This window comes from Castor canadensis, chromosome 2 (genome assembly GCF_047511655.1).
Source record: "Castor canadensis chromosome 2, mCasCan1.hap1v2, whole genome shotgun sequence".
Classification (NCBI taxonomy): Eukaryota; Metazoa; Chordata; class Mammalia; order Rodentia; family Castoridae; genus Castor; species Castor canadensis.
The window spans coordinates 1,923,998-1,951,953 of NC_133387.1; the positions used below are offsets into that span (position 1 = coordinate 1,923,998).

Here is a 27,956-nt window from a genome sequence, read left to right on the forward strand (position 1 = left end):
AAGCTAGTGTGCTTCTTATAATTGGAGAGTTAAGACCATTTTGCATGTTACTATTGAGAAGTATGTGATAACTTGTCCTTTCTTCATCTTAGAGGCTTGCTGGTTTACTGAGTTAATGTTTAATTATTAATTCTCTTTTATCTATTCTTCTAGTGAGATTTGTTCTTTCCTCAGCTCTCATGTTTTTGTATATGTTTCCTCCTCCTCCCTGTGCAGTATTCCTTTAAAAATCTTCTGCAGTGCTGGTTTAATGGTCATGAGCTGATTTAGATTAATTATGCTTCTGATGGAAGGCCTTCACTTCTGTTTTAGGTGTGAGCACTGTCCTGGTTCTCATCTGAAGCAGTGAGGGCTAAAGCAGGTTGGTCATGGGGTAGTGATAGTGGCTTAGATAACTGTGCCACGCAGCAAAACTGTGGTGCCAGAAGCTTCAGGAGTTCTTTAATGGCTGTGATAACCATTGGTCCTCTTAGAAGCAGAATCTGCTGCTGTCCGCTTTGGAGAAGATCAATGTCATGTAGCATCTGCCACCCAGCTCGTACAGATAGTTCTGTCCTTCTTTGTTTCTAGTCATTACCACATGTATTGGTGTTGGTCTTTTCAGTGATCTTTCTGGTAAAACCCAAGCATGGCCTTGGGGTCAATGAGATCCAACGAAGGTAAACTTTTTCTGCCCTTCCCCTGTCTTACTCTTGGCTTTTTGCTCGACTCTGTGGTTGTACCCCACAGTTGCACTCCCAAACTGTCCCAGAACTGTCTCCTTTGTGGATCTCTGTTAATTGTGTTTCTTCTTGGTAGGCAGCAGCTGAGATATCTTCCCTGTTTTGTTGAAATGATTTCTGTGCCATTGTGTTGTCATATATTTTACTTCTATTCCTATCATAAACCTCACAGATGTTTATAGTACTGCCCAGTATCTTTTTCTTTTTTAAGTTTAAAATGTTTGAGAAGTTTTTTACATTCACCTACATAGTGATCATTTTTGGGCTCTTCATATCCTGTGTAGATTGATCTTCTGAAACTGTTTTCCTTCTGCCTCAAGGATGTTCTTTAACATTCTTTGCAATGCAGGTATGCTGGTAATGAATTTTCAAGTATTTGTATGTGTGAAATGTCTTCATTTTGCCTTGTTTTTGAAAGATATTTTTGCTGTGCACGAATTTTATTTTTTTGGTGCTACTGGGGTTTGAATTGAACTTTGCATTTGCTAGGGCAGGTGCTCTGCTGCCTGAGTCACACCTCCAGGCCTTTTTGCTTTGGTTATTTTGGTGATAGGGTTTGGCTTTATCCTTGGGCTACCTGGACTGCTATCCTCCTATTTTAGGCTTCCTGCCTTAGTTAAGATGACAGGCACAGGCCACTATGCCCAGCTATTGGTCAAGATGGAGCCTCACAAACTCCCTCCCTTTGCCCTCAAGGCAGGGAACTGGCCTCAAACTGTGATCCTCATGATCGTAACTTCCCAAATAGCTAGACTTATAGGCATGAGCCACTGGCACCCAGCTTGAAATTTTAGATGACTCTTTTTTTCTTTTAGTATGCTAAAAATCTTACCCCATTGTCTTTTTCTTTGCATTATTTGGATAAGAAATATTCTGTGATCACTATTTTTATTGTTTTTTTTAATGCAATTGTTTTCTTTTGACAGGTTTTAATTTTTTCCTTTTTGGGAGTGAGATTACTATATATTCTATAATAGTTTTCCTCAGAGTTCTAGTTCTTTGTATTCAAGGTGCTTCTTTGATCTGTAGGTATACAGTTTTCATCAAATTTGGAATGTTTTCAGCAATTATTTTTTCTTTTTTTTTTTTTTTCATTTTTCTTTTATTATTCATATGTGCATACAAGGCTTGGTTCATTTCTCCCCCCTGCCCCCACCCCCTCCCTTACCACCCACTCCACCCCCTCCCTCTCCCCCCCCTCAATACCCAGCAGAAACTATTTTGCCCTTATTTCTAATTTTGTTGTAGAGAGAGTATAAGCAATAATAGACCTGTTCCCCTTTTCCTATTGGCCTCAGTTGCTTTAAGGTATCTGCTTTAGTTTCTCTGCGTTAAGGGCAACAAATGCTAGCTAGTTTTTTAGGTGTCTTACCTATCCTCACCCCTCCCTTGTGTGCTCTTGCTTTTATCATGTGCTGATAGTCCAATCCCCTTGTTGTGTTTGCCCTTGATCTAATGTCCACATATGAGGGAGAACATACGATTTTTGGTTTTTTTGAGCCAGGCTAACCTCACTCAGAATGATGTTCTCCAGTTCCATCCATTTACCAGCGAATGATAACATTTCGTTCTTCTTCATGGCTGCATACAATTCCATTGTGTATAGATACCACATTTTCTTAATCCATTCGTCAGTGCTGGGGCATCTTGGCTGTTTCCATAACTTGGCTATTGTGAATAGTGCCGCAATAAACATGGATGTGCAGGTACCTCTGGAGTAACAGTCTTTTGGGTATATCCCCAAGAGTGGTATTGCTGGATCAAATGGTAGATCGATGTCCAGCTTTTTAAGTAGCCTCCAAATTTTTTTCCAGAGTGGTTGTACTAGTCTACATTCCCACCAACAGTGTAAGAGGGTTCCTTTTTCCCCGCATCCTTGCCAACACCTGTTGTTGGTGGTGTTGCTGATGATGGCTATTCTAACAGGGGTGAGGTGGAATCTTAGCATGGTTTTAATTTGCACTTCCTTTAGCAATTATTTTTTCAATAATTTATTCTTTCTTCCCTCTCCTTTAGGGACTCTGACAAGAAGTACACCAGCCATTTGGAATTCATAGTTCATTGATGGCCTGTTCACTTTCTTGTCTTGTTTTGCTCTTAGTGTTTTATTTTGTGTCCATATTGCTGTATCTTTAGAAGTTTGCTAGTCTCTATTTCTGTAATGTCTAATCTGCCATTCATTCCATCTAGTATACTTTTCATATTTTACATTGTAATGTTCCTTTGTAGGGTCCATTTCAGACTGTTTTATACCTTTCATGTCTTCTTAGTAAGCTCAGTCTTTCCTGTAGCTTTTGAAATGTAAGGATTATTATAATAAGTGTTTGTCATTTCTGGGTTGGTTGTTTCCCTCAAGCCTGCCCTGATCATTTCTCTGCGGGGCTTCTGATCTGTGCAGCTCTCTGGCCACAGAGCCATCCTCGTGCTGCATCCCATCACCTTGGGGAGGTGAGTGGTCTTCACTTCCCTCCTATACTGAAGCCCTCTTTAGACAATAAACTGTGCCAGATGGGCCTCTCGTTTGTTTCTCATCTCTCAGCAATCACTATCCTTCATAGTCTGATATCTTAGGTCTTGAAAATTGTCATTTCTATACTGTTTCTAATTTATTAGTTTATTTAGGTGTGAGGGAAAAATCTAGTCTCCTTTTACTCCATCTTGGCTGGCACCTGAAACCAATAATCATTTCTAATTGATGCAATTTAACAAAAGTACATTTTTACAGTAAGACTTATCAAAAGTTAAAGTCTTTGATTTTATACTATCTTCCATTCCATCCCCCCAATGGAACTCTACTTAGTTTTAGAATAACGTTGCTTTTTATTTATTTATTTATTTTTTAATTGTTTTATTATTCATATGTGCATACAAGGCTTGGGTCATTTCTCCCCCCTGCCCCTACCTCCTCCCTTACCACCCACTCCACCCCCTCCCTCTCCCCCCCACCCCCTCAATACCTGGCAGAAACTATTTTGCCCTTATCTCTAATTTTATAACTTTGCTTTTTAATAAATAAAACCATTGCTACAATGAGCCTATGCACATTAATGCTGAAGTAATGATGTTTAAAATGACCGTAGGTCTTGTTTCATACTGTTTATATTACGTTTATTTTTTGACACTGTTTTACCTAAAATTATTTTAAAAATCTAGTTAGTGAAGGAAATTTGAAAACCAAGTCAGGATAGTAATTTAACCATCATTTGAGTCCATAGACAAAAAACATGCTCATCCTAATGTTTTTAAAGGAAATTTAATTTATAAATTTTTTTATAACAAATGTCTGTTCTCCTTTTGGCAACCTCACATTAAAATCATGGATATTTGTGTCAGCCATTTGTGTAATGGGCCAACACATATAATTTATTGATCAAGTCACTGTAGTGATCTCTTTGTGTGTCAAGCTTTCTAAACACTCTCTTAACAGCTTCTTGCTGGTTTAGGAACATGAATATGCTTGCTAAAAGTAGAAGTTGACTCAGGTGGGCTAAAGAACATAACTTCTATTGACTCACATGGTGGGTGGAGTAAGCAGCTTTCTTAAAACGAAGTTTTATTCTGTACACTAGGTCTTTTAAAGGTATGAATAGAAAAAAGATTGTTATTCAGGGAATTACACATAAAACATTTTCATGTGAATCCTCATAGGGGGGTCGATTTGCAGCTTGTCATGAAGAATATTTTACTATTGATAGATAGTCCAGGCAGTGTGACCTGCCCAGCTACCTGCTTAACTAGGCCTTACCTACTGTACAGCTTGCTTGTCTTTGAGCAAAGGGATCTTCTGAATGGATGTAAACACTTAAACATATCACTAAAAGTGCTAAATAACAGCATTTCGTAACTGAATCTTTCTTAGTAGTATTTTAAAATGTGCTGAAATTTTAAATTTTAACTGAAAACCCCTTCAGTTTTCTCCAGGATCACAGGTTCTTAAAGTATTACACATTTGTATATGTTATTAAGTTAAAGCTTTTATCTAAGTATCATTGCTTTTTCTATGTATTGGTGCTTTCAGTTTGAAAGTGCATTTTATATAACTAATATTGCTGTGAGAAAAGCCTCTCAACCAGAATTTTAGGGGAGCAATTATTTAAGTTTCCTTGCTGTCCAATCTGTAGATTTTCAAATTGAAAGATCTGCGTGTGGTTCAGAGTGATCTTATACTTGGTCAGTATCAGATTTTTTAAAAACTATATTTCAAACGACAATATCTTTGAAACTAGTCAAAGATATTTGAAAACCAGTGCTGTGTCTAGTGCCTCAGTGCATGATAGCATGGGTTCCTGAGCCCTGTGTATGAAATCAGCCTGAAGTTTGCTGGGGTTTGCCTGGATGTCCCCACTAGGGACATCTTCATCATGACTATCAAGGTGCCAGTGGAGCACTATGGAGGTCTCCTGACTGCCTGTCACAACCTCCCAGCACTCCCTCCATGTTCCTGTGACAATGCGCTCAGCCACCTGACTCCACTCATTAGTGGAGCATAGGGCTCAGGCCAAGTCCAGGGTAGTTAAATGAGCACATAGCACATACCAGTGGTTTCCAAAGGTGAGTTTGCACACCTGTTCAGGTTCTTAAAGTCACTCATTCAACTGTGTAAAGAAAACACTAGACTTTGTATTATTATTACAACTTTTTAAAACATTATTTAATGGGTTTCATACAATGCATAATGTATTTCCATCATATTCACTCTCTCATTACCCTCTCCTTCCCTTTCCCACTGTACTGCTTCCCACCCCCCAAATAAAAGTCCCCCTTTTACATTCATATTATACATAGACAGCTGGATAGCTACATGTAGGTGTAGATGTTTATACACACACTTTTTTTAGGTCACCATTGCACATATGAGAGAACATGGTGTTTGTCTTTCTGAGTCTGGTTTATCTCACTTAGCATGGTGATCTTCTGTTTCATTCAGTCTCCTCAAATGATGATTCATTCTTCTTGTGGCTGAATAATACTCCAAGGTGTATATAGCCCATGTTTTCCTTATCCACTCCTATCCATTCACTGGTTAATGGGTACCTAGGCTAATTTCATATTTTGGCTGTTGTGAATAGTGCTGCTATAAATTTGGGTGTGCAGGTATCTCTATTGTGTACTGACTTTGGATATATGCCTGGGCGTGGTTCAGCAGGATCATATGGTGGGTCATAGTACTGATTTCTATAGTGGATGCACTAGTTTACCTTCCACCAAGAGTGTGTAAAGGTTCTGCTCCCCACATCCTCACCAGCATTTGTTATTTGTTTCCTTGATGACTATCATTCTGAATAGGGTGAGATGGAATCTCAGTGTTGTTTTGATTTACTTTTCCTTTCTGGCTAAGGATATCAAACATTTCTTCATGTATTTATTGGCCATTTGTACTTCTTTTGAGAATCATCTGTTCAGTTCATTTGCCCATTTATTAATTGGATTATTTGTCTTTGGGGTTTGAATTTTTGAGTTCTTCATAGATTCTGAATATTTAACTCCTGTTGTATGGACAGCTGGCAAAGATTTCTCTCCCATTCTATAGGCTGTCTCTTCACTCTGGTATTTGTTTACTTTGCTGTGGAAAGGCTTTTTAATTTGATATAATTCAATTATTACTCTTATTTCCTGAGCTATTGGGGTGCTATTCAGGAAGTCATTGCCTATGCCTACATCTTGAAGAATTTCTCTTGTATTAGTTTCAAAGTTTCCCATCCTCCATTAAATTCTGTGATCCCATTTGAATTGCTTTTTGTACAGGGTAAGAGTTAGGGGTTTAGTGTCAGTCTTCTACTAGTGGATGTCCTGTCTTCCCATTTGTTGAAGAGGCTGTCTTTTCTACAGTGCATGTTTTTGGCACCATTTTCAAAGATCAAATGTCTGTAGATGTGTGGGCTTATTTCTGGGTCTTCCATTACATTAAACATGTGTATATTTTTGTGCCAGTACCATGTGGTCTTTGTTACTATGGCTCTGTAGTACAATTTGAGGACAGGTATTGTGATACTTCTAGCATCGCTCTTTTTGCTCAGGATTGCTTTTTTTTTTTTTTTTTTTCATTTTTCTTTTATTATTCATATGTGCATACAAGGCTTGGGTCATTTCTCCCCCCTGCCCCCACCCCCTCCCTTACCACCCACTCCGCCCCCTCCCTCTCCCCCCCCAATACCCAGCAGAAACTATTTTGCCCTTATTTCTAATTTTGTTGTAGAGAGAGTATAAGCAATAATAGGAAGGGACAAGGGTTTTTGCTGGTTGAGATAAGGATAGCTATACAGGGCATTGACTCACATTGATTTCCTGTGCGTGGGTGTTACCTTCTAGGTTAATTCTTTTTGATCTAACCTTTCAGGATTGCTTTGGCTATTGGGGTCTTTTGTGTTTCCATATGAAGTTTTGGATATTTTTTCTATTTCTGTGAAGATGCCTTTGGAATTTTAATGGGTATTATGTTGAATACGCAGATAGCTTTTGGTAATATAACCATTTTCACAACTTTAATTCTGCTGATCCTTAACATGGAAAGTCTTTCTGTCTATTAGTGTCTTCTCCAATTCATTTCTTCAGTGTGTTACACTTTTCACTGTAGAGGCTTTTACTCCCAGTTAAGTTTACTACTGTTTATTTCTTTGAGGCTGCTGTGAGTGGGATTGTTTTTCTGATTTCTTTCAGCGTGTTACTGGTTTGTAGAAGTGGTGTTGGTTTTTGCATGTTAGTTTTCATTCTTGCTACTTTGGTACAGTGTTACATCAGAGACTTGGAGTCTTTAAGGGTCTTTTCAGTATAAGATTGTGTCATCTGCAAACAGGGGTATTTTTTCCTTTCCTATTTGTATCCCTTTTATTTTTCTCTTACCTTGTTGCTCTGGCTAAGCACTATATTGAATAAGACGGGGAAGAATAGATACCCTTGTCCCATTCCTGATTTTAGAGGAAATGCTTTCAGTTTTTCCCCATTTAGAACAATGTAGAATATTAATTTCTATTATGTTGCTTTTACTTTGCTGAGGTAAGTTCCATCTATTCCTCGTGTCATCAAGTGCTGTCATCATAACAAGATTTTGAATTTTTCAATGGCTTTTGTGAATCTATTGAGATTTTCATGTGTTTTTTTTCCTTTGTTCTATTTGTGTGTGTGTTATGCTTATTAATTTGCATGTATCGAACCATCCTTGCATCCTTGGAATGAAACCAGGTTGATCATGGCACATGGTCTTTCTAATGTTACTGAATTTGATTTGCATATTTGATTGTGGATTTTTGCATCTGTGTTCCTCAAGGAAATTGGTCCATATATTTGTTTATTTGTTTTGCCCTTATCTGGTTTTGGTGTCAGGGTAATTCTGACCACATAGAATGAGTTTGGTAGCATTCTTTCTCTTTCTGTTTTATGGAATAATTTGAGCAGCATTGGTGTTAGTTTTTTGGGTTTTTTTTTTTTTTTTTTTTGGTTATAAAGATTTGAGAGAATTCAGTCATGAATCTGTCTGGTCTTGGGCTTTTCTTTGTTGGTAGATTTTTTTTTGTTAATTGTTTCAATCTCATTGCTCATTATAGGTCTCTTTAAGTGGTTTGTATCCTATTTCTCCAATGTTATTAGGTCATACATGTCTAGAAATATATGCATTTCTTCTAGGTTTTCCTGTTTATTGTAGTGTAAGTTTTCAAAGTATTCCCTAATGATCTTCTGGATTTCATTGATATTTGTTGTAATATCCCCTTTTTCATGTCTAATTTTTATCAATTTGGTTCTCTCTTTCTTTTGGTTAATTTGGCTAAGGGTTTGTCAGTCTTGTTTATCTTTATCTTTTTTTTTTTGAAAAGACAGGTGCTCTACCACTTGAGTCACTCCACCCACCCTCCTTTGTGTTGGATATTTTCACGATAGGGTTTCTTAAACTATTTCCTTGAATTGGCTCCAAACCATGATCCTCCTGATCTCCACCTCTTAGGTAGCTAGGATTATAAGTATGAGCTACTGCTGCCCGGCTTTTATCTTTTCAAAGAACCAACTCTTTATTTCATTGTTACTTTGTATTGTTATTTTGGTCTCCATTTCAGTAATTTCCATTCTGATATTTATTATTACTCTCCATCTACTACTTTTGTGTTTTGTTTTTCTAAGACATTGAGGGTACATTATTAGGTTATTTTTTTGAGACCTTTAAATGTAGCCACCAATAGCCTAAACTTCCTTTTATACCTGCCTATCTCAGATCCCAAAGGTTCAGCTAAGTTGTGTTTTCATTTTCATTTTCATTTGATTCTAGGGATTTCTTAACTTCCATTCTGGTTTCTTCAATAACCCTCTGATCATTCCATTGTGTTTTTCAATTGCCATGTTGTTTGTATAGTTACTGTTTCTTTTGCTATTGATTTATAATTTTATTCTATTGTGATTTGGTAAGATAAAACAGATTGTTTCAGAGCTTTTGTCTTTGTGGTCTAAAAAGTTACTTACTTTGGAGGAAGTTTCATGTGATGTTGAGAAAAATATGTATTCTGCAGGTGTTTGGTAGAATACTCTGTAGATATCTATTAAGTCCATTTGATCTATGGTTCAGTTTAACTTTAAGGTATCATATTTGTTTTTTGTCTGAATGATCTCTCTGTTAGTAAGCAGTAAGTATTGAACTCACCCACTGGTACCTGTCCCTGTATATCTAGAAGTGTTGAAGTGTTTGTCTTATGAAATTGAGCACACCAACACTCGCTGCAAATATATAAATATATTACAAATACTACATCTTCTTGATGGATTGTCCCCTTATTAGTGTGTAGTGACTTTTTCCCTCTAATTTTACTTGAATTCTAACTTGTCAGCAAGCTACTCCTGCTTGCTTTTGACTTCTGCTTTCTTGGTAAGTTGTTTCCTGTTCTTTCACTTTTAATCTCTTTGCCTGTGAAGTTTGTTTCTTTTAGACAACAGTTGGATCTTATTTTTTAATCCATGAGGACTGTCTATGGTTTTGGTTGAAGAGTTAAGACCATTTACCCTTAGGGTTATTTTTTGTAACTATTTGCTGACTCCTGTAATTTTTTTTTTTTTAAAGGTAACTTTTATTTATTTATTTATTTTCATTTTTCTTTTATTATTCATATGTGCATACAAGGCTTGGGTCATTTCTCCCCCCTGCCCCCACCCCCTCCCTTACCACCCACTCCCCCCCCTCCCTCCCCCCCCCAATACCCAGCAGAAACTATTTTGCCCTTATCTCTAATTTTGTTGAAGAGAGAGTCTAAGCAATAATAGGAAGGAACAAGGGTTTTTGCTGGTTGAGATAAGGATAGCTATACAGGGCACTGACTCACATTGATTTCCTGTGCGTGGGTGTTACCTTCTAGGTTAATTCTTTTTGATCTAACCTTTTCTCTGGTACCTGTTCCCCTTCTCCTATTGGCCTCAGTTGCTTTTAAGGTATCTGCTTTAGTTTCTCTGCGTTAAGGGCAACAAATGCTAGTTTTTTAGGTGTCTTACCTATCCTCACCCCTCCCTTGTGTGGTCTCGCTTTTATCATGTGCTCAAAGTCCAATCCCCTTGTTGTGTTTGCCCTTGATCTAATGTCCGCATATGAGGGAGAACATACGATTTTTGGTTTTTTGAGCCAGGCTAACCTCACTCAGAATGATGCTCTCCAATTCCATCCATTTACCAGCGAATGATAACATTTCGTTCTTCTTCATGGCTGCATACAATTCCATTGTGTATAGATACCACATTTTCTTAATCCATTCGTCAGTGCTGGGGCATCTTGGCTGTTTCCATAACTTGGCTATTGTGAATAGTGCCGCAATAAACATGGATGTGCAGGTGCCTCTGGAGTAACAGTCTTTTGGGTTTATCCCCAAGAGTGGTATTGCTGGATCAAATGGTAGATCAATGTCCAGCTTTTTAAGTAGCCTCCAAATTTTTTTCCAGAGTGGTTGTACTAGTCTACATTCCCACCAGCAGTGTAAGAGGGTTCCTTTTTCCCCGCATCCTCGCCAACACCTGTTGTTGGTGGTGTTGCTGATGATGGCTATTCTAACAGGGGTGAGGTGGAATCTTAGCGTGGCTTTAATTTGCATTTCCTTTACTGCTAGAGATGGTGAGCATTTTTTCATGTGTTTTCTGGCCTGACTCCTGTAATTTTGTTGATGTTTTTTTCTGGTTAATTCAAGTGCTGTTTACTCCTTTCTTTCCCCTTATTCATTTTAGGATTTTGCTGGTTTGCCAAGTTGAACATGCCTAATCATTTCCTAATTCTCATGTGTTCATCTCCTCATCTAAGGAAACTTATTCTTTCCTAGGCTGTCATTTCTGACTGCCACTCTTCCTCCTGCGGGATAGCATTCCACCTTTGGCAGTGCTCAGCTCAGGGTTGTCTCAAAGAGTCTTTATTTCTCCATTGAGTTCGAAGTCCTTTGCTGTATTTGGTAATCTTGGTTGACCGTTATTTTCTTTCAGTGCTTAAAATAAATCATTCCATTCTTTCCTGGCTGTTAGGGTTTTTGCTGAGAGGTCTGAGATAATTGTGACATGTTTGCCTTTGTAAGTTGGCATTTTTCTCTTGCAACTTTCTATTAATGTGCTTTCTTTTTCTTATTAGCATATATAAGATGTACAGTGTGGTTTCATTGTGACATTTACATATGTGCTTATAATGTATCTTAGATTCACCCCCTCCATCCTTCTCCCTCATCCTCCTCCTCCATCCCTCCCCCTCCTTAGAACAATTTCAGCAGATTTCATTTTTCTGTTTTCATACAAATATTCGAAGTGCACTGTGTACTGACCATATTTGCTTTCCTTTACCTGTTCAATTTACCTTCTCCCTCCCACTGGTGTTTTCCCCCCAGGCAGGACCTGGTTTACCTTCCTGTCCTTCATTTTTAAGTATATATTGATTGCTCAAGGGGGCTTCTTTTTTTTTTTTTTTTTTTTTTTTTTTCATTTTTCTTTTATTATTCATATGTGCATACAAGGCTTGGTTCATTTCTCCCCCCTGCCCCCACCCCCTCCCTTACCACCCACTCCACCCCCTCCCGCTCCCCCCCTCAATACCCAGCAGAAACTATTTTGCCCTTATCTCTAATTTTGTTGTAGAGAGAGTATAAGCAATAATAGGAAGGAACAAGGGGTTTTGCTGGTTGAGATAAGGATAGCTATACAGGGCATTGACTCACATTGATTTCCTGTGTGTGGGTGTTACCTTCTAGGTTAATTCTTTTTGATCTAACCTTTTCTCTAGTTCCTGGTCCCCTTTTCCTATTGGCCTCAGTTGCTTTAAGGTATCTGCTTTAGTTTCTCTGCGTTAAGGGCAACAAATGCTAGCTAGTTTTTTAGGTGTCTTACCTATCCTCACCCCTCCCTTGTGTGCTCTCGCTTTTATCATGTGCTCATAGTCCAATCCCCTTGTTGTGTTTGCCTCAAGGGGGCTTCTTGATATTTCACACATGTATCAGTTTAATCAGATTGACCCCCCCATTGCTTAACTCTTTCTTTGTCATCCTGCTCCCCTGTTATTCAACAGCTTTCAATGCATTTTGTTAAACTATCTTCATACACAGATGCAATGTATTTCAATATTGTTTACTCTTTATCAATATCCTTTATTCTTTAATCTTGGCATTTTAACTATTATATGGCACAGAGAGCTTTTCCTAATCAATCATGTATATTTGGGGTTCTAAATGCCTCCAGTTGTTCATATCTGTCCCAAGATTTAATTTTGTGCTATAATTTGATTGAATGTATTTTCTGTGCCTTTATTGTGTCTTAGCTTCTCCTTCAACCCCATAGAGTCTTAGTTTTGGTCTCTTAATCATGCCCCAGTATTCTTGCAGGTTGTGGTAATACTTGTTTATGTTTTTCCTTTATTGCTGCTTGAGTGTAATATTCCATTGATATTACTTTAAGACCTAACATTCTGTCTTCTGCTTGGTCTGGTCTGCTGGTAAGTTTTCCACTGTGTGTTTGTTGTTTTTTTTTTTTGAGCTTTTCATTTTCAACATTTACATCTTTTATTTTTTTCAGAATGTCAGTTTCCTTGCTGAATTTTTCATCGTTGCTGCTGACTTTCTTACTCCAGTCTTGAGTTGATTTCCTAACGTCATTTAACTATCTAAGTTCTCTCTGAAGTCACTGATTACTTTTAAAAGTAAACCTATGAATTCTTTATCTGCATTTCTGTTTCTTGGGATTTGAAAGATTTTAGCCCATGTTTCCATTACTTTTCTTACAGACATTTTGGTATTGTCTTTCAAATTCACATGCATTGTTCCCAAGTAGGAGTGACTGCAGAGATTTTCCCTCCTCTGTAAGCTGCTCTGTGAAGCTTTCTACAGTAGATGGTAGAAGTTGAGACAGGACGGAGGGTCAAATTCAAAAGTTAGTTGGTGATGTGATTGAATCAAAGGTATCTTAAAACCACCATAAGTCCTTTATTTACCTGTAACATAGCAGTTATATGCTTGGGTTCATTCAATCCTACAGTAAGTTTTTATTATTTCTTGTAATTCTTTGTTGTTAAATTTTATATGGCCCCCACCTACCTCTTCAATTTCTTCCTCAGAGACTGTTTACAATCCTATCATCTCTCACTAAATTGACTACCTGAATGATGGGATTTATTTACCTATCTGTAGTCAGAAAAATCCTACCTCTCACATATTCTTTCTGCTAAGTATTTGACTTTCAACACATGCTCACCGAATAGAATATCTTAAGTTGTTTTTAAATGTGTATGATGTAACCCCTCCTGCATTTCCAGCTTTGGCCTTTTAAAGCCTATCACATTAAATTCAGATTACCAGTGGTTGTTATGGAAGGAAAAGATCTTATTTATTCATTCTTGTAATAAATATTAAAAATATGTAAAGCCTTTGGGTCTTGGGATTATAAGAGTGGAACAAAGTCGTTGTTATGGAATGAGTAGGGAAAATTAGTAAATAAGCTAAAAAGGAAAAAGGATTCGGGTAGTGTGTGCTATGAAGGAGTGTAATTAGGTAGAGCCCACTGAGGTCCTACTGCTTTAGGAAGTGGAGGAGGCCTCTCTGTGGAGGTGACTTTTGGGCATCAGTGGGGCTAGGTGAGGACTTGCTCAGCTTCCTGTCACCAGGTACAGCCATTCTGCACGAGTCACTGTCCTCCCTGCGCAGGCATAGCAGCTGACTCTTTAATGTAGGCACCTGGGCCAGCCTCTTGTTCATCTCACACAAGTGACTGGCATGTATGTGAAGCAGGTCCAGGCTGGCTTGAGGTCACCTGCTAGGTGACAGTTGTACGGTTATTCCTTTGGGGTCATTCCTCAGAGCAGCCCACAAACTACTGTGAAAGTCCAAGGAATCTGATCCAATTTGTCCTGTATTTTGTAACAAATATGAATCTGTCTTGCCTGATTTTATTAAGGGCTCTTGTATTTATTTTTAACAGGAATCACCAGGTTTGATCTACTTGGAGACTTTGGAAGGTTTAATTGGCTGGGAAACTTCTATATCGTATTATCTTACAATTTGCTCTTTGCCATTGTTACAACATTGTGCTTGGTCAGAAAATTCACCTCTGCTGTGCGAGAAGAACTGTTCAAGGCCCTAGGTAATCCTGACGTTTATATTTCTCTTTCTGCTAATCAATGTTTTTGACTTTTGAGCTCATCTTAAGTCGGTTTCTGAATGAGTACAACTTTTGAAGTACAGTTGTTGACCTACCACTTATCACTTATAGCTTGCGTAGTCACAGTACTGAACTTAGTTTTTGTCAGTGAAGTGGCTTCCTTGGGGGAGCATGTGCTGACTGAATCAAATGCTACCTTTGAGGCCTTGGCATGGGGCCTGGCACATCCCACGAGCTGCTCTGTTCTTATGACGATGGTGCTGAGGATGACAAGTCACTGAAGGCTTTCACTATTGTGCCTTTTACTATTTGTTAAAGTTTTTTTTTTTTTTTCTTTTTTTGAGGCTTGGGTTTTGCAGTTATCAGGGAAACCCTCAATTCTCTACAATTAAAAGCCAGATAATTCAGGATTAAAATGTTAGCATTCTTGGCACTGATAGAAAGAGGGGATTCATTATCATGTATTTTTAAATCCCATGCATTGTGGTGGTATTCAAAACTGCCATAATCTATGAATATATTGTTCATGCTTACTTCCACATTAATGCTAAAAACATTTCAAGTTTTATGCTTAACACTACCAGGACCCTGTAAACTGACTCAGGCAGGATTGGGGTATGTAGTTTCCTAAGAGAAGAAGGGAAAGGCAGTGATTTTTTTTGTAGAGAGTTAGAGAGAATCCTTGCATTAGCACCTTAGTGTATCTGAGTGGACAGCATTCCACTGTGTGTTTCAGTGTTCTTTCAGATTGATTGACTCATTAAGGTCCATTGCCAGATGACTTAAGCTGTATGAGCAGCAGAAAAGCTTCTCCTACCACCAACACTTTCCAACCTTGATATTTGAAAAGATAGCCTTTGGGAAGAAGAAAATGTTCAGATTATCAATCCCTGTGTATTTTACTTTGAATATGCCGTGAGGGGATAACTGATTGGAATATCAGCCTGAAAGGAAAAAGCTACATCTGGCCAAATTAAAAACTCTCATTCATATGTCTAATGTTAAAACTTAACAAACGTGTTATAATGTCAGCGTGATTAGCTAGCCATAATCTCAGAGGTAAATTATCACCTGCCATGTACTAACTCAGTGGGTGTAAATGAATTGCAGTACCTTCAGCATTTGAGTTAGGTATTCTGGGTATTATTTTGCTATGGAAGGAAGTCTTTATTAAAGTAATAAATGTAACCTCACCTGAGGTCAAAGGCCTTATGTGGTCAGGCACTGGTGGCTCATGTCTGTAATTCTAGCTACTCAGGAGGCAGAGATCAGGAGGATTGTAGTTCAAGGCTAGTCTGGGCAAGTAGTTCACGAGACCCTATCTCGAAAGTGACCAACACAGGAAAGGGCTGGCAGAGTTGCTTAAGTGGTAGAATGCTTGCCTAGCAAGCATGAGACTCTGCTTTCAAACCCCAAAAGTTCTTAATGTGTTGTGTCAGCTCTTTGACCAGAAGCAGCAGTGGAGTTACCGAGTTGTATAAAACTATCTAACAGATAGGTTTACTTTTCTTTCCAAATGTTTCGGTTCTACTTTGGGGGTGCTCTATGGGAACAAATTATGTGTAGAAAAAGTTGTTCTTTAAGTATATGCAATTCAAGTAATCTGAGATCTGCAGTATGACTTCTCTAAGACTCATAATTTGATTCTAGAGTTTAACCATGTCCTTTTTTCCTTTCCTTCTTTAGTATTCTTGATGGGAGGAGATTGTTTCTGCAGCAGTGTGCAGAAGAGGGACATTGCACTTTTTCACAATGCATGACCTATGTTGCACCCATGTTTTAGAAGTGACTTCAGTCCAGACTTCTGTTTAAAAGTCTGGTTCTGGGGCCAGGGTTGTAGCTCAGGGGTAGCATGCTTACCTAGCATGCACAAGGTACTGGGTTTGAGCCTCAGCACTTAAAAAAAAGTTTGGTTTCATTTCAGTGTAGCCAATGAGTGCCTCACTGGCCCTTTTCCTTAGGTCCCCTTCCTGACAAGCCTTGCTTTAATGCACTTCTCATCTCCAGCAGCTGGACCTCCTCTGGTCACTCACTGGTTTGGCTGTTCCTGGGACCAGGACCATTTTTTTCCTCCCCATTCAATCATAGAGAAACAGAGTTAAAATTTTTTTTTTCGTTTTTTTGTCGGTGACAGAAAATTTACATTTTGGAGCACTGTATTGGTTTAGGAGTGATATAAAACTTCCTAGGAGTCAGAAAGATTACTACCTGGAATCTTAGAAGGAAAAAGTCTTTTCCAGTTGTTTTTGAGGTCATAAAGGTCTAAGCCTCATGGAAATTGTTCCCACCTGTAGAGGTGCTCCAAGTCCTCTTCGATGTCCCTGCATCTCATTCTGAGCAGAGTGTATGACTGAGCCTTAGCGCCACATGAGCTTCTCTTCTGCTTTCCTTCCTGGGAGGGCCCAGTGCTGTCCCATAAGTCAGCTGTGTTGTGGAAGTAAGTGCAGTATGAACAGAGGGAAGCTAATGGAACTGAAACGTGATGGTTTTGTATTCCATAAAATGCCTTTGAGCAATGAAGTAATTTTATATTCAGTTTGTTCCTTGGCCATTTATTTCTCTCCTTTTTGGTAATTTTTCCCATTGCTTTTCTTTTTGATTACATTCATCATAATTTGGTATATCCTTCCCCACATTTTCCTGCCTATGCATGTCCGTTTTTAAACAGAACTGGGAACGTATGTGCCCCAGGTTAGGCTCCCTGGAAAGCACACTTTGGGAGGGGAATAAGCTTGCCGGTGGTTTATGGTGGAAGGTGAGGGAAATTTGCTTCAATGCCATAGTGGGCACAATGATGACTGTGGATGACCCTTCAGAGCTCACTGAGTAAAGAGTTCCCCCACCATCTCTCTGTCACTGGAGGCTGCTGTCCTGGAAGGGGCATGGCCTCTGCCAGGCAAATGTCTTCAGTAGAGGCCATCTCCAGACAGAGATGCCAGTGGGATGTTTGGCCAGCGTATCACAACTTCCACATAAAACCACACATTCTGCCTCATAAATGTCCTGTCCCCATCACCCCGTCCCTTGCCCGACCACTCAACAATATGTCATTTTTTACCATTGTCATAATTTTTCTGCAGGGCTTCATAAACTTCACTTATCAAACACTTCAAGGGATTCAGAAACAACAAAACCTTCTGCAAATGGGCATCAGAAAGCACTGTGAGACCCACAGCTGGCACCATTCTGCAAGCAAGAGCCTGGGCCTCCAAACTCATGGCATTCCTGCACCCAGAGCGCTTTCATCCTGACCGTGGCTCATGTTTAGAGCCTGGGCTGCCAAACCCACTAAGAACTTGGCTATTGCTGAACTTCTTTTTTAAGGTGAACTTTTGGGTGACCCCATAGTTGCAGTTACATGCAGAGTCTTAGGCATGGTGGAAAAAGCACTCTGTCTGCAGATGTGTGCTCCTGTCAGCAACAGCCATCCAGATAGAAATTCTCAACCGACATGAAACATGTTAGAAAGGGCAAACTCAGAACCTTCCCAAAGCTTTGCTTGAAGCTGTGCTATGTTCTGTTCTGCCAGGGGGAGGTCTGGAAGGTGTCATGCCACAGGACTTGCAGTTTTCCCATTCTGGACAAACTGGCCATTATTGCACGGGAACTGTAGTATTGGCACTAATATTTTCTATTTCCTTAGAAAAACAAAAGCATAGTTTCTGATTTATGTTACATAATATTTGTCAGACTTTGAGCCAAGGGAAGAGTACTAAATTCGTTTAAAACCTGAGCCTTGGTGGGAAGCCAAGCAATGTCTTAGGAAATGTCATATGAGCACAGTTAAGGGACAGTGTGTGTGTATGTAACTCAGCATTACCTCTCACAACCTCGTTGCCAGTGTTGAGCACACTCGTAACTGAGATTTTGCCTTATAGGCTCTATGTACAACACTTTTTAAAAGCATTTTTTTTCAAAGATGACTTAATCCGCTGTGTTTGTGATGCTTATGGAAATATAAGTGCCGAGTGGTAGAAACTCCGTCTTTGCTCTTCAGGCTCTGGGTACTTTTTATATGCCAGTTTAAGCCTCCAACTTACAAAAGTTACCCGTTTAATGCCCAGAGATCCCAAGGTCATTGTTCTCCATGTAAGAATAGGTTTGCAGGGTAGTATGATCTGATAATCATTGGGTTATTAAGTTGTAAATAATTGTTGGGATGGTTTCCCAACTCTTAGGTCTGCTGTGTGAAAACCACGAACATATGCCTTGTGTTACCTTCGTGAGGACGGGACACCCATAGCTGTGCACGCAGACCACAAGGTCATGCACTTGCCCACAGCAGCGCACAACTGTGCAACCTGTGAATGTGTGTGTCCTGTGTGCTGTGGGTATGGCAATCTCTTGTTGAGTTTAGAGGGTTTTTTGGAGAAATTTTTGAAAATAGGCTGTATCTATTTTGACATAAAAATTTTACTTAGAAGCAAAATAGGCTCCACTGAGTATATGACTCCTTTATTTATACCTTTACATTTTCTTCTGAGTGTCTCATGTTTTCAAATGCAGTGTAGGGGCTGTGGAGTGGCTCAGGCGGCAGGGAGAGCATCTGCCTAGCAAGAATGAGGCCCTGAGTTCAAACCTCAGTACCACCAAAAATAAATAATTAAGTAAATGCAGTTTAGTTTTAAAATAGAAGAACGTTCATGTTTTGGTTCCCAGTGACACTGTGCACCTCCCACTTGGTGGGTTTCTTACTTAGTGTATAATCCATGCAGAATTGTCTAGAAAATTAATGAAAATGTCACTGTTAATTATGTTACTTTAGCATTAATTGCAAGGTTTGATTTTTATTGGAACTTGGAATCCATACTTTGAGCAGACCAATGAGAGAAAGAGACTCAGGAGCATACAAAATTACCTTCAACTTACACATTTAGGACATATCCAAAGATAGTTCCTGAGTATTTGTAGGATGCCTGAAAAGTTTTATTGGAATAATAAGGTTTATAATGTCTGTCTCAATTTTTTATTCATTTGAAAGTTCCTTTCCATCTGAGGACTCAGGCCAGGTCTGGGCAGTAAGCTTAGGAAAACGAGTGCTTAATCCTATAGCACTTATGAGATGATGCACCTTTACTGCCGTGGAAGCAGAGGCTGAGCATTGAGTGGAAGGTACTCACTGTCACCTTGAGTCTCAATTCCCTTGGTTGTTGATGTGCTGCAGAATCAACACCCTGTGAGGCTCTGGTCCTAGTCACAAACCTCAGAGACTCCTGTGGAGCGAGAGGTCCATACCAGGGGCAGGTTCTGCATGGGACACGTGTTGGAGGCCAGCTTGTGAGGCACCCACAGAAGCACTTGGCACACACTGAGGCTGCATGCTGAGTGCTGGGAAGGACAGGCACTTTTAGGAGCCTTCCTTGTATTGCAGTTGTGTCTAAGAAAGAGAAGACGGATAGGCCCAGAAGACAGCATTGCAAATGCTCACAGGCAGTTACGGAGCTGCTGTCTTTCTTCCGACTGCACGGGGCTGCACCGTGGTGTTATCACGTCACACGCGGCCTTCCTGGCCTCTCCCCTGAGCTTCCGCCGCAAAGGGCATAAGCACTGGAGTCAAGAGTTTGTTGAGAGGGACTTCATGGGTTCTTATCATAAACAGTTTTGCAGTATTTAAACAAATTATTTTACAACTACAAATTTTATAGAGTATAACATTTATATTGGTTTTTACTGATTTTCCAGAATATTTCTTAGATTTAATATTTACGTAGCTTTATGTACATTCTATGTAAAGATAGACCTGCTCTAAATGTGAGACTTTATGTGAAACTGTGTGCACATACCTGTTGGGTCCTTGACTTGCTGCTCTGGGGAGCTGGCTGGTGGGTCAGAGTGAAACCTTTCTGTTGGGTCTTTCACCCATGTCAGTGGCACGTGCGACAGTGCTACCTGAGATAGTGCTGTTGGCTGTCCCTGCAGCTTCAGTAACGACTTAACAGCGCCAGGGCCCCCCCCCCCCCTGTACTTGCATATGGTTAGCATAATACTTAATGCAAATAGGCAAATTATAAGGTTTTAAAAAATGCAAATGTAAACACAGTACTGACTTTTTAAACTTAAAAACCTGGTATGCTACTTTTAAACACAACGTCTGGACACACTGGTAAATTTTTGTCTATAGGTTGTTTTGTTTACAAATTGTTGGTCTTTGTTTCCCAGAGATAACTCTTAGTGTGACTTTTATGTCTTAGAAATTAAACTTTTTACAAAAAAGTAATGTCATATTTGGTTTTACAAGCACACACACATATTTAGTCTTAAATACCATTATGGTTAAAACAAAAGGGTATTTAAAGGCTACTTCCATTTCTGTTTTGTAAAGGGCAATAATCACTCTGGTGACGTGTTGACAGAGGAGGAATTGGATATTTTCACTCTCTTTTCATTGTGGACTTACTGGTAGATCAGTTTCTTTGCAACTGAAATGCAGCATCAGTAGACGGAAGCATGGGTTTTCTGTCATTTAATTGTTCAAGCTGCTTGGATTTGTTTGGTTGCACTATCTTCTCCATAGAAGTGCCTGGCAACTCCCACCTGGGGTCTGGGCAGCTTCGCGCAGAGCTCTGCTGATTGAGCGCAATTGGCATTTGTCTTGTTCCCTGACAGCAAAGGCCTGTGCAGACCGGGGGCGTTTTGTCCCCAGTTAGAGCAATTCCACTTACGCACACTGCACTTCTGTAAAGAAAAACTTAACTAAAAGTAGCATTGTCGCCCACTACAGCGTGTGATGCACGCTGGCATTTCCTGTTGTCTTAAAGTACTAGACACAAACCACTAAGTTACTTCCTGACTTACAAATGGATGGCAAAATTTCAGTTTGAAAAACATAACTTTGGAATTTGGTTTGAAAGAAGAACTAACATGGAGATCTTTTTTTCTTTGTTTGTTTGCTTGTGAGTTTTGTTCAGACAAAATTCATTGCTATAAACACCACTGAAGCAAAAGCATTGTGGTGTGATTTACCTGTTGCACTGCTGGAAATGTAACTGAAAATGTGGCCACACTCCAGTACTGACTATGGCACCATGTGTGTCAAGGATGTCACTCAGGCAGCGAGCAGAAAACCTTTATTTTTTAAAAAAACGTACTGACATGTGTATAAAGGTTTCATTGTGACATTTCTAATTTGATCAAATTCACCCCCTCCGTTACTCTCTTATTTCTCTTCCATCCTTTTAAAATAATTTTAACGATCTCATATTTCTATTTCCATACATGTATGTAAGGTACTTTGGCCAAATTTACCCTCCTTTCAATCTCTTCTCCTGCTGTTACCCATCCCTAACAGAACCTGTTTTACATTCCTGTCATTCATGTTTAAGATCTAAATTCTGCATATGAGAGAACACATAGCATTGGCTTCTCAGTCTGGCTTATTTCACGTAGCATGATGATGTCTAGTTCCATCCATTTTCCTGTAAATGACATCATTTCATTCTTCTTCTACGGCTGAATAATACTCCATTGTGTGTATACACCACATCTTCTTTATCCATTTATTGGTTGATGGGCACCTAGTCTGTTTCCAAAGCTTGGCTATTGTGAATAGTGCTGCTATAAATATGGGTGGATAGGTTTTTGACTGTATGTTGACTTACATTTCTTCAGATATATGCCCTGAGTGGTATAGTAGGATTATATGGTAAATTTAATGTGCTGTAATTTTCTAAAATCATAGCTTCTTAAATTACAATGAAGATTTTGGATCAGTGTTGTTAGGTTAACAGCTTGAAATAGGCAAAACAGCAATTTTGAGTCTCAATTTTTCATCTTTCTCATGCCTTACTTGGATGAAGCATGAGGTCTAGATTTATCAAACATGTATTACAGTTTTCTTATGTGGCTTTGTCCTTGAATTACCAACCAAGTCCTACCCTACGAAAGGCAGCAATACTGGATGGATCATTACAGCGTTGCCCTTACTTGTCTAAGTTCTTAAATGTGTGCCACTGTGGTGCTATGTGGTGAGCCAGTGTTACCACAGGGTTGTTTCCTGGTGTGTGCCCACCTTCCCTCACCACCTGCCATTCTGGAGGACACATGTTCCATGTAAGCACCATGTGTGGCCAGCTCTGTGGTGATGGCTGTAGCTCGTTTCCAACTCCTGACTCCTGTTCTCAGTTTTGTGCCATAGTAGGTGGGGCTCACCAGTCTTTCTTACCGTGACCCCGACGGGCAAATACTTTTCTTTGTATTTTTAATAACTTGTGAGGGACACATTTTTTATTATTTTAGGAGCTACTTGTATTTCTGCTCTTTTGAATTATTGTTAAACACACTTAGCCCATTTCTTTTGGTATTCCCTAATTTCCTTATTTTATGAAAAAATCTGTGTTAAGGATATTAACTGTCTTATTGATGTAAATATTTTTTCCTGGTCATTCAGTTTTTTTTCTTTAACTTGTTCACAAACTTTTTTTTGGTATGGGAACTTTAAATTTTGATGTCAAAATTTAGTTTCCTATGAATTTCTTGGTGTCATACTTAGGCCTTCCCTATTGCAAGATTATAATTTTTTTTACCCATTTTTGCTTCTATTTTGAGACGTAATTCACATACCATAAAATTCACTCCTAGCGTGCAGTTCGCTGCAGTAGAGTATGTTCAGGCGCTTGAGCCACCACCCTTGCCAGCTCACTATTGCCAGAGCATTTCACACCGAACTGCAGCCTATTTATAGGTTCCTCATTTTCATAGCCTGTCATAGCTTGAGCTGGAATTAATCTCACAGAAATGAGTGGGTAGTGGTTGTGCAGACTATCGTGCATGGTGGCCTTTCTGGCCTCAGGCCATGCATGGGAAGGTGGCAGTGCTCAGCTGCAGGGACCTGACTGGCCTTGCTCTGTTTGTACAATAGGCACCCGTGTGGTCTTCTCCCTGCATGGCCCCTCTGGTCACTCCTGTACCCTCAGCACCCAGAGGACATTTCAGGTCCCACCTGTACTATTTCTCTTTGTCACAGCTGGCTGCTGGCCAGAGCCAGCTCTGCTCCGGACCTCTTACTCTCAAACCCACTGCTGCCTAGACATGTCCTTATCACAGCAAGGGGCCAGGGACAAGAGGATGCATCCATCCATGGTACAGTATCTGTCTGAATCACCATTGGTCACAGAAGGTCCCAGGATTAAGGTCACAGTCAAGATTTGCCACCCAGTGAAGGTAAGGGGTGAGGCCAGCAAAGGGGAGCCTATGCCCTTAACCCAGTGGCCACACACTTTGCCCATCCAGGTCTTCTTTGTGGTCTGAAACTATCAGTTCTTACCAGTGTTCGTGAAGTCTTAAAAAGAGCATTGAGATCTTCTGTTTCTTCATTTTCTATGCATTGATGTTCAGCTGTATGTACACATCATTGCAGATGTCCGTCCACAGAATGAAACCACGCTGTGGGACACACACAGCGGGTAACACACACATTTTGTTTTCTTGTTGTTTATAGTTTGACAAGTGAGTTAAATTCCTTCTCTCTGTCAGTGTCTCATAACAATCCACCCCCCCCCCCCTTTTTTTTGATTCGAACACTGTGTGCTCACTTGGCTCCTAAAGGCTCCTGGCAGTTGGCAGTTACAGGCTCCCGCTTCATTGTTGTAATGCCCCCATCCCATAAGCCCTCTCTTCCTGGACTTAAAAGTCATTTTGTCACTGCCTTCAACCCAGGCTGTTAATTGTGAGAACTAAGGACCAAACAGAAGTCATGAGGAGAGCTGGCTTCATCTTGCAAGGCTTCTCTGAGACCTGCTGAAATGAGGCAGGGTGAGTTCACCGCAGCAGCGACTGCTCCACCTGAAGAGGAAGTGCAGTGAGCAGGGAACCGGCACCTATGGCCTCCACACCCTCCCTCCAGCTCAGGTTTCCTTCCTTACTCAGCTCCTACGTCCATATGTCAGAGGCATCAGGTGGCTATGCAAAAAAATCTGCATTGCTACATGGCCTGAGACTGTCACCTTCAGATTGTCCAGAGAAGCAGGCATTCCACTGAAGGCCTTTTTCTTCTCTGTGTTGCAGCTTGTGCTCCTTACACCTGTGGAGACATGGCAGTCCAGGCCACTTCCATGACAAAATCCCCTGATTTGTCACTGACTGTCCCAGGCTGCATGAGATCTATCCCTAAACACTCACGGGATTGTCAATGCTCATAGCATGACCAGTGCAGACCTGTCCCCACCCACTTTCCTGAGGACCTCTTGTCAACTAGCACCAATTCCTCTGTCCGCAAAGCATGTGGGTGCACAGAAGTATAGTGTGCCAAATTCAGCAGAGTGTCCTGAAGAATGAAAGAAGCTCACAGACGCCTCGAGAAGTCCGGCAATGCAGGATCTGCCACGGGCATGGCCTCTGCGGATGCTTGCCATCGTGGAATGATCCATGTGCCTCGGCCCTGCCTCCATGTTCAGAGTGGGGGCAGTGCAGTCAGAACGCCCAGGCCCCTGCTGCATGCCTGCGCTGTGCCCGTCAGGATGGGGAGACACAGCTCTGCCACTTGTGCCTTCTGTGTGAAGAAGTGCTCTGGTGCAGCTCCCCTGCTATTTGTTTAAAGCTTCTCCAAATTAGTCTTCAGGTGTTGCAGCAGCATGTCCCATCATTAAATGTGTGCACACCCCAACACGTGCACATTTATGCACAAAGTATATATGTGCACATACGTACAATGTAAATCATGAAGCAGAGCATCCTGTGTTTATCATTTACTTGAGACAGGGTCTGGCTACGTAGCCCAGGCTGGCCTGCAACTCTGTGTAACCAGGCTGGCCTTGATCTTGTGATCCTCCTGCCTAAGCCTCCTTGAATGCTGGGATTGCAGGTATGCACCAGCACACCCAGCTTCAGAGCACTATTTTAAAATGAAGTTAAATCAATAGAAACATGAATGTCAGCACTTTTTGCATTGGGCAGTGGCTGTTGTGGACCCTGGTGCGTGCTTGTCCACTGCTCCTGTGCCCAGGCTGAGCTGCCTGCTCACATGGGCACTGCTTCCCCACCAGTCTGAACACTTGCTCTTCCCCAAGCAGATGAATGGATTCCCTGGGGGACACTAAGGATCAAGGAGACTAGAAGCTGTCAGAAAGAGCCGTGAGCATGTAGGGCCCACAGGGTAGACATCCTCCCCACTAGCCTCCCTCACCCCACTGCTGACAAGTATTATTAGAAGGTTTGATCTGTTCTGGCAGCCAGGGCAGCCTCACCAGTGCAGCATGACTGGAACTGAAAATAAGCAAACTCCTCAGTAGGCCTTCTCTACCTGCAGGCTCTGCATCTATGGCTTCAACCAGCCCTGGATCTAAAATACTCAAAAAAACAGTAGTGAAAGGTATGGGTGTTTTCCCTTGCTTGTCCTTATTCCCTAAATAATAGGGTACAACTGCTTACATTAGCATTTATGTAACCTAGAGGCGATTTAAAGGGTAAGGGAAGGTGTGCGTAGGTTCTCTGCAGACATTGCACTATCTTGTGCCAGGGACTCGAGCATCTGTGGGTTTTGGAATCCAGTGCCCTTGGTTCTGAGGGACCACTGCACTAGTGAATCAGTGTCAAGGCTGATGGGGACTCTCACAGCTGTCTTTCCTGTGGCCTCAGCAGCGTGCAGCTCCGTCACTAAAACTTGATTCGCCATGTTCTGACGTTGAATGCCACTGACTTTTCTTTATTGAGTTTTCACATTCAGAGTGTCCAATGCCGTAATAATCTGGAGCGAGCTTTCTCCTGCTCCTGTTACCACTGAACCTAACTGGGCCTAACTAGGCGGCAACAGGAGATGCAGGAAGGACGCAGGATAGACAGAAAGTTGGGGCCAAGTGTGTTGGGAGCCCAGATGGAGATGCACAGCAGCCTCATTGCTTCTTCTCTCTCTCTTTATTCTTTATGGCCTTACTCCTTTACAGTTCTTTCAAACCTTGCTTCTAAAGTCTTTCTTCTTTCTATTCTTTAAAACCTCACTTCTAAAGTCTTCTTTTCTGTTCCTTAAAGTCTCTTTCCTTAGACTCGCTCTGTCCCGTGTTTTCTCTTAGCTTTTCTTTAGCTTAGCTTTTCTAAAGCCTGTGTATAAAGTTCTTGGTGCAGACTTTCTATCAACCCCTCTTTAGCAGTTCTCCTTCAGCAATCCTTTTCCTTTCAGCAATTCTCCCTTTAGCAATCCATTTTATCCCTTCAGCAATCTCCCTCCAGCAATTTCCTTCAGCCAAAAACCCCCCATGAAAAAGCCCATCTTTTTCCAGAAGCCTCATTGCATCCAATGACCCTCCTTCATCCAAAAAGCCTCCCACATCCAAAAGCCTTCCCTATCAAAAAGCCAAAAGCCTTGTGTCCTCCTTCAGTGAGTCTTTCATACCCAGTGGTAAACAAGGTGGAGCAGCAGATCTTGGGGAGGGGCGTGACATTGTCACAAGAACCTGCAATCTACCTCTCTGAACATGAACAACTTAGGAAAAGCAGCTGTTATGCATTTTCTTCTTCTGCAGCTGGGGCTGTGCCAATCTTGGCCTGCAGAACATTGAGTACAGCTGTGCTTAGGTCCAGTTCTTATAGGCTTCTCATAATCCATTCCCCTCAATAATCTATTGCATAGAAGTAAGGTTGTAGGACTTGTGTTATGAATGCATCTGGACCTTGATGTCCAGTTTCCTTCCTGCTGGTCGGACACTGTTGTTTATGCAACACTATTTCTCATTTACTTCAAGTGATTAACTCATGAATGTGAGATTTGTTTCTTATAAAGACTAAAAATAGACAGGTTGGGTGTCAGCTTTTAAAATATGGTTATATTGCCTGTATATTGTCACCAAGGTTATGTTACTGCAGAGGAGCTATACTGTCGTTAGTACTAAGTGTAGTTAGAACTCACAGTTCATCCAAAATTAGGATAAGCTTTCCTTCCCCCTCAGAATTAAATGACTTTTCCAAAACATGAGTTCAACATTCAAGAATTTTCTTTTGGTAGCAGGAGCGGCAGAGAGGACAGAGGTGGAAGGGAGAGCTGTCTCCTAAGGAGAACTCCTCCAAGGCCAGGAGGCAGGTGTGGTGGAACAGATGTGTGCAGGACAGGAGGACCGTCGCCCGGGGACGCTGGCTGCTGCTGCTCCCTGTGGCCGGTGGCCGGCAGTCTCCATGGAGTGAGAGCGGGGTGAGGCAGATGGAGCACTCGTAGATCTCCCGGTGAGTGGCCTGCAGCATAGACGCAGACAGGAGTTTGTCCTTGGAGGTGACTCTATGGCACTAGAGTCACTCAAACCTAATTGAGAGCTTCTATAAGGAAATGTGTGGCACTGATAAGTTGACATACACACAGAGACACATACTCTTGTGAACGTGAAAAGGGACAGTAACCCACCGGTGATTGCAATTTTAAACCAAAAATACTTTCTGAAATGCTGAGCGTTAATGATACAGTCACGTGGTTCCTTAAATAAGAAAAATAGAAAAATTCTAAATACTTGGCTGTATTTAACCGCTAAATGTCTTTTTAAATTTTCCTAAGTTTGTGATGTTTTGAGTAAGTTTTCCCTCTGTCTTGGCTTGAGTCATCTCAGGGTCCTGATCTCCTTCCTTCTGAGGCTGAAGATGCAAAGAGGGCTGGGGTTACAGGAGACTTTCAGGAAGGCTAAGTGTGGTCTTTCACAAATGTATCGCCCAACCAGGATTTCAACCATTTCAAAATGAAGGGAA

At 40.7% G+C, this 27,956-nt stretch overlaps 2 protein-coding genes across 7 annotated transcripts in view; one reads left to right on the forward strand and one right to left on the reverse strand.

Moving 5' to 3' along the window:
* Positions 1-20,190, forward strand: part of Lmbr1 (limb development membrane protein 1) — a 146,277-nt gene extending 126,087 nt beyond the window's left edge. Inside the window, exons 16-17 of one of the 2 annotated variants that reach the window (XM_074059981.1) lie at positions 14,121-14,282; positions 17,381-20,190. In XM_074059981.1, coding sequence (XP_073916082.1) covers positions 14,121-14,282; positions 17,381-17,466 — 248 coding nt within the window. In that variant the 3' untranslated portion in view covers positions 17,467-20,190. The remainder of the gene's footprint in view (positions 1-14,120; positions 14,283-17,380) is intronic. The other variant, XM_074059987.1, reaches the window with a different exon arrangement.
* Rnf32 (ring finger protein 32) overlaps positions 18,248-27,956 on the reverse strand; it is a 41,499-nt gene continuing 31,790 nt past the window's right edge. For 4 of the 5 annotated variants that reach the window (XM_074059995.1, XM_074060010.1, XM_020161341.2 and 1 more), the window contains one exon: positions 18,248-27,455. In XM_074059995.1, coding sequence (XP_073916096.1) covers positions 27,204-27,455 — 252 coding nt within the window. In that variant the 3' untranslated portion in view covers positions 18,248-27,203. Of the gene's footprint in view, positions 27,523-27,956 lie in introns of all 5 variants that reach the window. The other variant, XM_074060021.1, reaches the window with a different exon arrangement.